Source organism: Acinonyx jubatus, chromosome B3 (genome assembly GCF_027475565.1).
Source record: "Acinonyx jubatus isolate Ajub_Pintada_27869175 chromosome B3, VMU_Ajub_asm_v1.0, whole genome shotgun sequence".
Lineage (NCBI taxonomy): Eukaryota > Metazoa > Chordata > Mammalia > Carnivora > Felidae > Acinonyx > Acinonyx jubatus.
Window position 1 is genome coordinate 22608099 of NC_069386.1, and position 11157 is coordinate 22619255.

General features: G+C 37.8%; 1 protein-coding gene across 1 annotated transcript; it reads left to right on the forward strand.

The window, feature by feature from the left end:
* Positions 1-5333: 5333 nt before the first annotated feature.
* MKRN3 (makorin ring finger protein 3) lies at positions 5334-9381 on the forward strand. The gene has a single exon (XM_015064105.3). The coding sequence runs from the start codon at positions 5450-5452 to the stop codon at positions 6923-6925; it is 1476 nt and encodes a 491-aa protein (XP_014919591.3). The 5' UTR covers positions 5334-5449; the 3' UTR covers positions 6926-9381.
* Positions 9382-11157: the final 1776 nt, after the last annotated feature.

Genomic DNA, 11157 nt, shown 5'->3' on the forward strand with positions numbered 1-11157 from the left:
GGAATAGGTTAAATGGGTAAGGAGCACTAAGGAATCTACTCCTGAAATCATTGTTTCACTATATGCTAACTAATTTGGATGTAAATTTTAAAAACTAAAAAATTAAATTAAAAAAAAAAAGGACACATTAGCTGTTTCCTAAGTCCCTCAAGTACTTACTTCATATGTTTGTCCAGTTTCTATCATTGTTGTGGATGGAAATATTGGCCTATGTAAACTATTTAATCTGGTTAGAAATTGAAATTTAAGTGTGCTTTTGTGGATCCTGAGAAACTTAACAGAGGACCATGGGGGGGGGGGGAAAGGGGAAAAAAAGTTACAGAGAGGGAGGAATGCAAACCATCAGAGACTCTTAAATACTGAGTCCAAACTGAGGGTTGACAGGGGTGGGGGAAAGGGGAAAGGGTGATGCGCATTGAGGAGGGCACCTATTGGGATGAGCACTGGGTGTTGTATGGAAACCAATTTGGAAATAAATTATATTTAATATAAAAAAGAAAAAAAAGTATGTTTCAGATCTGTAAAATATATCAATATGAAAATCAAAAAAATTTTGTTACCCATGCTAAAGTATACACATACATGAATTCTTAGCACTTATAGAAATGCATCCAGAAAATTTCTTAAATTTTCAGTGCTTAATTATGATACAGATAATTTGGTGTAATTTTATAATGAGAGTGATTTTATGATACTATAATTGAGTTGCTTGAGGAGTATGTACACCTTTTTAAATATAGTATTGAAATATGGAATCAGAAAGGCATTTTTGAGTAACTTTCTTATTATCTATTCATTCATGATGAATAGATATGAATTCCTCAAAATAGCCCACCCATTCATAGAATGAGATAACAGAGTCCTGCTCCACATAGAATTTCATCACAATCACAAGTGGTGAGGGGAAAAAAATACTGCACAAAGGCACCTAAAACTGATTATATATACAATATATTATATATATATATATATATATATATATATATATATATATATACATATATACATATATATATTTTACCTAGCTTTAAAGCTTGACTCCTTTTTTCAGCTTATTGAAGTATAACTGATACACAAAACTGCACATAATTGACATATAAAATTTGGCGAGTTTGAATTCTGAACTAGAGTTGTCAAAAACTGCCTCTGAAAATTTCAAAATAAAACTCCATTTGCTTATTGGTGTGAGAAAATAAGTATTAATTCACTGACCTGTGCCAAAATCAAGAGTTGGATGCTTAAGAAACTGAGCCACCCAGGAGCCCCATGATTCTTTGGTTTTTAGTCAAAAGACATTTATGGAGATCTGAGACTATCCTTTTTAACAGGTAATACTCTAATTATTTCCTAAGAACTCACTCTTTTTGCAGCACCTGGGTGGCTCAGTTAGTTGAGCATCCAACTTCAGTTCAGGTCATGATCTCACGGTTCATGGATTCGAGCTCCACGTCGGACTCTGTGCCGACAGCTGGGAGCCTAGAGCCTGTTTTTCTATTCTGTGTCTCCCTTGCTCCCACCTCCTACCCCACTTGTGTCTGTGTTCCTCTCTCTCAACAAAATAAATAAACATTAAAAAGTTTAAAAAAATATTTATCTCCTTTAATACAGCAAATCTGTGAGATAATCACTCATATTGTTATTGCTATTATTACTATTCCTGCCATTTGCCAAATGAAGTAAAAGAGGGTGATTAATTTGCCCAAGATGAATCCTTCAGTTTGAAAGTTGTGGATTCCAGATTTGAACCCCTGATGCCTGAATCTAGACCTTTCCTTTTAATTCCTATCTCCACACCCCACATTAGTACCTAAACATTGGACCTGAAGCAGATGTGTTTGCTGAAGGAAATTACTTTGAGATAATTGTGCATCTTTTATATATGGGTATCAGGTATGTGGGGCTGATCCCAGCAGGCCTGAGCTATTTGGAATAAAAGACTGTGAAGCCTCCTAGTTTTTTTCTATCCATCCCTACAGTCCATTTCTGAACTAGTCTCCTGCTTCCTGGGCTTTTATTAAGCTGCTGGACTGTGTCTCAGCCCTGCAGTGTTTATACCACCCCTGAAACTGCCCCCCTCCCCTCCCCTTTTCATTCTGTGGACTAAGTTTTTAGTGCAGCCTTCTCAAGTGGAACATTGTTTTCATTCATTCCAATTGGATATATAAATTCTGACCAGTGAGGAGCTCTTGTGCTGCCCTGAAGACTGATGTGTGCACAAGTTGGCCTTAGGTCACATTTCCTGAGGCCCTTGGTGTGTTTTTTGGGAAAAGAGCACTCAACTGAGCCAAATAACTGGAGACATGATCAGATGTGTATTCTCAGAGACTGTGTGAAAACATCAGTGCTTAAAAAAATAAAACATAAAACATAAGAAAAACAGGGCAGGAATATGGACTATGACAGTCAGAGACAATTCTCTGAGAATAGATATGTGACCCAGATGGGAAGAGTCTGCTTATTCTTTCAACATGCCCTGCCCCATTTCCAGTTGTTTCATCTCATATATTAAAATCATGGGGTACAATTTTAGTTTCTAATAGTGTATATGAAATATTTGCATTATAAAACTAGAAGACATAGTTCACTATGAGATGTTAGGACATGAACACAATTGGGAGCCATTGAGGTGGGGTCTGAAAACAAATGCTGCTCCATGCCAGCTGCATAGCCTCAAGCAGTTAGAAAATCTCCGTACCCTCATGCCTGAGGAGATGGGATGGTCAAATACTCTATAGAACTTCACTGTCCAATATAGTAGCTCCTAGCTCTATGTAGCTATTTAAATTAAATTTGAAATTAAATATTCAGTTCCTCAGTCATCCTAGCTGCATTTCAAGTGCTCAAGAGCCACATGGGGCTAATATCTACCACACTGGATAGGACATACATAAAAATCAACACAGAACATTCTATGGACAGTGCTGGTCTGTAAAAAGTGGATCAAATATAAATTAAACACCGTGCTGGGAACATATTATCATTTAGGAAATAACAGTTTTATATTCAAGATTCTTGTTTGTGAATCTGTGAAAAGCCTGCTATATAAACCCACTCTATGCTCCAAGTCTTTTCTCTGTGAAAATCTGAGGGGCTGTCAGAGGAACACCATTAACCAATGCATTTATGAGAGGAAAGAGAATGCAAGTTAGACTTTGGAAGAACTGGCATCACCAGTACAAAAATCAGTAACGATACAAAGAGGAAAATTCAAAATCACCAAGAGTTCCTACATTCATGGTGGAAAGCAGCAATATTCTCATAATTACCAAATTAGGAAAAGCTTACCTTTTGAAAATATTCTACTGCATGATCACAGTATCCCCTGATTTCTTTAAATCTTCCCAAATAAAAAAATAATTTTAGTTTTTACAATGGTAAGTAGTTTAATTTCTAGGGTAGTTAACTTTTTATGTTGCTATCAATGTTAAGAATTTTAAGTGTTTAAATGTCATTAACTGAAATGGAAATATAACTGTTTGGTATATTGTACTTCTATCCAATGTCCTTGTTAAATATGCTTATTAAATCTAATGGCTTATCAATTTTTTTTTAATTTTCTGCTGTCTCCTATTAATAATTCTTTTACAATTATAACATCTTTTATTTCTTTTCTTGCTTTATGGTACTGGCTAGGACTGACAATAATAAATAAAGAAAATTTTGCCTATTTATTTCAGATAGAAATCTTTAAAATCTTTCATTTAAGAATTATTTTTAATTACAGATTCAATTTATGTAATAGGCCAGTATTTCTTTTTTCTGCTCCTGTCATTTTTATTAATAGATGTGGCTCTAGAAATATGACCATTTTGTACAAATTTTCACACTTAATGGCTTAAACTTATTTCTGATATCCTATCACAATTTTTCATGTCTATTATTAATGTAGTGACACCACTTTAAAAATTCTCAATATTATTTGAGGCTTCTTCATTTTTTTCTTAACAAATTTCCATTTAAAGGATTACACTGGATTCATTACACTACTTCAGGTTTATTTTTTCTTTATTATTTACTTCAATCTGACTTCTGTGCTTTCTACCATTTTAAAATTTACACCATAAATCCTAAGAAATTCATTTTGGCAAACAAAATCCAATAATATATAAAATTATAAATCATCATAACACAGAAATGCTTATTTCTGAGGAAAAAATAGTAAATTTTTAAATATCTGAAAATCTATCAGTGTAAATAATCACATTAAGAAAATAAAGGAGGAAAAGAATGTAAAATAATTTCTGAATGCAGAAAACTACAAGATAAAATTCAGCATAAATCCAGGATACGTACTCTTAGCAATATATATATATATATATATATATATATATATAATACATATATATATATATATATTTATTAATCTACTAAAATATATTTGCAAGGGGACAAAGAGCTCACAGAGAAAATTAAAAAGCACCACTTGTGAGCAGAATGATAGAGAATGAATACATTATGAAAGGCTGGCCTGCCACAATACCATACAAACCTCAGTGAAAGAAAGAAAGGGAGACAAAGGACCACCATGAGTTAAACCAGCAAGAGAAAATAAAAGCCAGGGTCACACAGAGGACAGTGGCTTATTATGCCTGCATCAGGATCGTACGGATTCAGCAGCTTCTGCACAGTGGGAAGGGAGAATTGGAAATCACAATAAACTAAGACATCTGAAAGGCACTAAAGTGGTCTCGCCTCCAAAGCACTCTCTGCTAATGGCTTGCTGACAAAGAGCATTTCCACCGTAAGCTTGTAAGAATTTCCAGAAAATAAAGACCAGAAGAAATCTTGTCGCATCTACAAAAAGCATCTCACAGTGACAGTCATAAGACTTAACGCGCGCCCGCGCCCGCGCGCGCGCGCGCACACACACACACACAGTCCCACGTAGACGTAAAATGGAATGAACAAAAAAGAATTTATAATTTATATGGGAGATATTCCAGAATAAAAACTGAGTGGAGGGGGAAGGATTATGATTTTTAAAACAGACATATGTGAAAAAACAATCGAATACAAGGTGTCTGAATGAACACTGGAAGAGATTAAATAAAAACCTCAAAGAGTTGTGATTACGTCCTCCAGAGCAGCCTGCCAGCAAGAAGCGTTGGGATCCGCCAGCTGGCATGCAGACTAGCGGGGGCAGAGGCCGGGGAAGGGGCGGGGCAGCCCCAGCTGCGAGAACAAAGGAAGATCCGCAATCGCCATGCACGCTGCACAGACCGTACGGAATGAATAGAGGATTGACGTTGCCACCACAGGAAGTGTCCGCCGCGCGTGCCCAGAGAAGGCAGTAGGAACCACAGTCACAGGAAGAGAGCAGGGGGAAAGGAAAAGAGATGCACACTTCCCCGAAACAAGGTCCCCGAGCCCGCTGCTACCCTCCGGGCCTCTAGCCCAAAGGAAGGCACACAGGGGAAGTTCCGGTACCTTTTGGGGGGAAGAGGCTGCCATGGAAGAGCCTGCAGCTCCCACTGAAGCCTCTGAGGCACCTGGGGCATCTACGGGTGCCGAGGCAGCAGGGGAGGGTGCACCTGGGCCTAGTCTCCGCACTCGCCCGGTCTTCCGGCAATTTGCGGCTACAGGTCCGGCCCCCCTTCGCGCGTCACGTCTGAGGCCTGCCCAGGCTGCAGGGGGAGGGGCTGGGCCCAGTCGCTTGCAGGGCCGGAGTGGTGGCAGCTGGACGAAGCAAGTCATCTGCAGGTATTATCTGCATGGGCTTTGCAAGGAGGGGGAGAACTGTCGCTACTCACATGACCTCTCAGGCCAGCAGTTGGCCAGGGAGGGCCATGGTTCACTGCCTCCGGCCTCTGCAGACCAAGGCCCTAGCACAGCTGCGCATACTGAGACCCTGCCTCAGGAAGTGGCGAAAGCCCCCTCTGCTGCGCCTTCATGCTCCTTGCCTGTGATTGGCTTGGCTGCTGAAGGGGGTTTCTTTGAAGCTGAGAGAGACAATGCAGGCCTTGAAGCTGCAGGAGGAGCCAGTGTAGAAGGCTGGGAGAATGCTATTGAATTTGTTCCCGGGCAACCCTATAGGGGCCGCATGGTCCCTTTTGTTCCCAGGGCTCCTCTACAGAGCCCAGTGACTGAGAGGGAACAGATTGCAGTGGGCAGGGGTCAGCAGCTTTGCCGTGATGCTGCCATGGGGCAGTGCTTTCGTGGGGAGAGTTGTATGTATATCCATGGAGAGATATGCGATATGTGTGGGCTTCAGGTCTTGCACCCTGTGGATGCTGTGCAGAGGGCAGACCATACAAAGGCTTGCATTGAAGCACACGAGAAGGATATGGAACTCTCATTTGCAGTGCAGCGAAGTATGGACAAGGTGTGTGGCATCTGCATGGAGGTTGTCTATGAGAAAGTCAACCCTAGTGACTGCCGCTTTGGCATCCTCTCCAACTGCAACCACACCTACTGTCTTAAGTGTATCCGCAGGTGGAGGACTGACAAACAGTTTGGCAACAGGATCGTCAAGTCCTGTCCACAGTGCAGGGTTACCTCCAACTTTGTCATTCCCAGTGAGTTCTGGGTGGAGGAGGAGGAAGAGAAACAGAAACTTATTCAGCAGTACAAGGAGGCAATGAGCAACAAGACTTGCAGGTATTTTGCTGAAGGCAGGGGTTACTGCCCATTTGGAGAGAACTGTTTTTACAAGCATGCAACCCCTGAGGGCCCAGGAGAGGATCCTCAGAGGCAGGGTGCTGAGGCATCCGGTGCTCACTGCAGTCAACTTTTGGAGCCTACTCAGGTGGGAGAGGGCGAGATGCCCTTTAAAAGCAGTAAAAAAAAGCTTGTCATGCTTCGGCTGGCCAATCTGTTGTTTAAGTGTTTTCTTTCACTGGGAAAGAGTGCGCTTTTTTTTTTTTTTTTTTCTCAGAGGACCAGTGGGACTTACTTCCTTATGAGCTGGAAAAATATTCCAGTTTGAATCTGTAGCATTATGCTGTGGCATGTGGTCTAGTGTGCTAAGGCTCTGTCATCTGCTATTGCTTGTTTGTTGTTTATAGACACATCTATCATTTACAGGGGCTATGGAAGCCATTTTTACAAAGCATTCATCTCTGTTTTCTTGTCCATCCTCATTTCAGGGTTATGCTGTTTTACTGTGGTAAACTGTAACAAAGTCCTTAAAGTTATTGTTCGATGAAATGAATATTACTGTAGTTTATGGTTTATTTTGTCATCTCTGTTTTCAACAGGATTGATTCAGTTCTAGTCTAGTGTTTACAGAATTTCCACACTCATTTTGAAGTCCCTCAAGAATAAATGTGACAGGGTGAAGGGAGAAGTCTTAACTGAACAAGGAGCTTTTTGCTACTACAGCCTTAAGAAATGGACCCTCGCAGGGCCTTTGTGGTACAACTGCTCATCTTTGTTGTTTACATGTCCGTTCTTTCCCTCATTCCTCTTCAAGTGCACTCTTTAACATGTGGTTACCTTGTGGTTTTGTGTTTTACTTGACCAGAACCAAGTGCGTATGTTTACATGTTTTTATCCTGTAAAGCTTGATGTGAAATTACTTACATTTCAAAGTATATATTTAAGAATTATATATTTGCATATAAATGTGTGTAAAAGTTATATATTTCAAGATATATATAAAACATATACACTGTCATATATCTGGAAGAGCTAGAAGCTGAAAACGAAAGGCTAATAGTATTTGCTGTTGTGAGTGTGAAGTGTGTAAATGATCTTTCCTTTTCACAGGCTTCAGTGATTAGTATCTAATGAAAACATATTCAAGTGGCTGTGGTCAAATGTAGCAGACACAGATAAAGGACTTACAAAGTAGGACATTGGTAATTCCTTTGGTGGCATCGATAGCTCACTCTCCTATTATAAATACACAAATGTGTGTTCCCATGCGATTTAGCACAATCACATTCCTTTTAACAGCACAATCAGCCTTGAACTCAGATATACAGTTCTTTGTATTAATATTTTGTATTGTCTCTTGACATTAAAAAAGGGGCTTTTGACAAGTTTTCAACATACAAATGACAAAATTATGAAAGAGAAAATAGAATAATAAAAATATTGGAACCAGTCAGAATATAAGAGTGAAAAGATTAAAAAAAAAGTGAAATGTATAAAGGAACAAAAACTAAACACAATAGTAATAAGGAGATAGTATAGCACAATTACACTATCAGATTAAATGAAAATGGTTTAAAAACTAAAACTCAAAGATTATCAGACATGATTAAAATAAAAATGAAGCTAAATGCTGTTTAAAATACACATCTACAGTATAAGAATACAGAAACATTAAAAGTAATAGAATGAAAAGCTAAATAACAATGCTGTGGCTTTTGTAATAGATACAGTTGATATTAAGGATAAACACATTGCTGGAGATAAATATGGTTGGTATATAAACATAATTTACATGGAAGATAAAACTATTCCAATTTTGTATTCATTTAATAATATGCCATCCGGTAATCAAATAAATAATTGATAAGGAGAAAAATAGAAAATTTAAATGGGCAATTTTCATACATCTTTTCAGTAACTGAACAAGCAAATAAAGAATATCAATTGAATAGCACAATTTTAACAATTTATCCAGTGTAAAATGTGTAAAACGCTGTATGCATCAACTGCAGAATTGTTATCTTGGCTAACATGTGGAAATATACCAGATGCGTGAGTTCCAGGAGATTCAGACTGCCCTGACTATTCAGCAAAGACAGGGTCCATTTGCAGTTTGTGACATGTGCTAAGCACTCTCCAAAGCACTAATTTAACTCCAAGACCAACTTTATGAGGTACTTGTGCTCTAATTTTTCTCATAATCCTAATGAGGTATAAATGAGGTTATATTACTTGCCCATATAACTATGACATATTGGAACTGCAAATGGAACTCTGTATTTCTACAAACAGTCTCCATGCTGCCTCTTTCCTCACCTACATGCTCAGGACCAGCTGAATATTGCTAATGGAAACACACATGCAATCTTTTAGTATGAATGGTTCAGCCAGGTGGCAAAGAGATGGACATAAATAAATTCCTAGAGAATGTGGGGGCTGTGGAGCTTTATCTGTTACCTTGTGGACTTGGTATTTCTTAGTCCCTTACTCATAACATGCTTTAGCCTCCTATATTTTTACACTGCCTGTTCCTTCTTACATGATTCCTAGTTTTATTGGTAAGTATATTTTTGTCATATTTCTTCCATATTGATTCCTTTTATCCAAAGAATTCACCAATCAAGAGGCTGTAGAAGCCTCACTCTTACTGTCATGCAGGGTGAGTGATTCAAAACAAAATTCAAATATGCTGGTTCCCCTGAGGCCACCCCAGTACTGCAGAGGAAAGAGGGCTCAGATGACCAAACAACCAAAGAAAAGAACCAGATGGGTCACTCACAAAAACTGTACTGAGACCAAAGTCTCAAAAAAAATGAGCTTTGAATAGTGGCTAAGCTGCTCTCAAGGAGAGATTTTTAAGTTGAGCCTGGAAAACTTTGAAAACTTTGTCCTAGTATACACTACCTAATGTTGTGAAATAGCATGTTTTTATTCAAATAGCATCTTGAATGATCATAATAAAGTTAAGGAGATACAGTGGAATAAGAATTATCAGAAGATAAAATGGTTTTGGTGACAAAGAATACTTACAATCTTGACTGCTTCTTACCAGCCGTGCAATCTGGAGAAAGTCACTTAAATTTTCTATACCTCAACTTTTTTATATGAGAAATGGGTACAGCACCATCTATTTTACAGGGTTGTTATGATGACCAAATGTAATCTGGACAAAGAACTTGAAACATAGCTGGGATTTTTAAAGTGACATGTGTAAAAAATAGGGCTTATGTGTGTTTGTGTACTTGAGAAGAGCTTGCACAAGAATTAATACTCCATGAAGTTTTTCTTTTTGAAATCTTTGGAACTTGTGTTAAAGTAACATTATTAGTTTAAGATTTTGTGTAGCATGGAGGCAAATTACCTTTATAGTCATAATTTCAAAAAGATGGAGTAATTTTTTCAACCAAAGTCATTCAGTTAAAACTAAAAATGTGCTATTTAATTTCTGATATATAGTAAACAACAACAAAAACATGTATTATTTGTGATGGATGTCTAAATAAGAAAATAAAAAATAAAATGATGTTTAAAAAAGGATTTCCTGTTCCCTCCTCAGCTCATTTAGAGGTCAAATAAAGGGATGTCACTGCCACCATAGCTATACAAAGTATTCCAAGGGCTTGTTCATGAAGACAGCTGGGCCACCCCTGTTTCAGTCAGAAACAAAGGAGCCCTTGCCACACAAAAGTTTGTTCTGTGAGTGATTCAGAGTTGTGCTGGCCCCTCCTCCACTTGGATTCATGGACTCAACCCAGGAGTCCAGACGGATGGTATCACTTTACACAAAAAATGCCTGTGTGAAACGAGTCTGATTTGCTTATGTTTCACATGACTAAATTTGGTAGATGTGCAGACTTAAAATATGCTAAAAGTTTACTTAGTACCCCTTCCCCTCTAACATATGGAAACCACTTTGTCTCACATGGCATTAAATCCATTTACTGAATTTCAAGATCTTAAAGGGAAACATTTCCAGTCCATAGTTGATACCCATATTGTCTTCTATTTTGCACTTTTGTAAACATTTTGGGATCGTGGTTTTTGTTTCCACAGCAGATGCTAAACTGCAACCTCAGTGTGAGATGGAGTTGGGGTAGGGATGAGAAAAGGGAGTCTTGGAAAATAACACAGCACTAGTGCAAAAAAGTAAATTAATATGTGTCAGAATTTTTGCCATAAAAAATACATATCACATTTTCCAGTGTTGAATGCACACTAACAAAAATAACTATCAGATCATAGTGAAACACATTTATATGAAAAATTATTAGTACAGGCAATATTTTCCAAGTTCAATACAAGAAAATTTGCCACTACCATTCAAAACTTCTTTTAAATATCTCTTACAATAATTGATGAAAGAGTGCATTCAAAGTAATTCAGCAATATACATTGTCTAGAAAGACAAGTTACATAATTAGGTATTCAAATCTGTAAATTTTAAAGAAATTGCAAAATACACATACAGAGGTAAGCAGAAAGAATTAAGAATCATTAAAGCAAAAATTAGTGGATCAGAAAATAGAAATATAAAACCTGTTTCTTTGAAAAAATAACATA

Excerpts from the sequence above, each read along its gene's own strand:
- MKRN3 (XM_015064105.3), top strand. The coding sequence starts at position 5,450 with ATGGAAGAGCCTGCAGCTCCCACTGAAGCCTCTGAGGCACCTGGGGCA.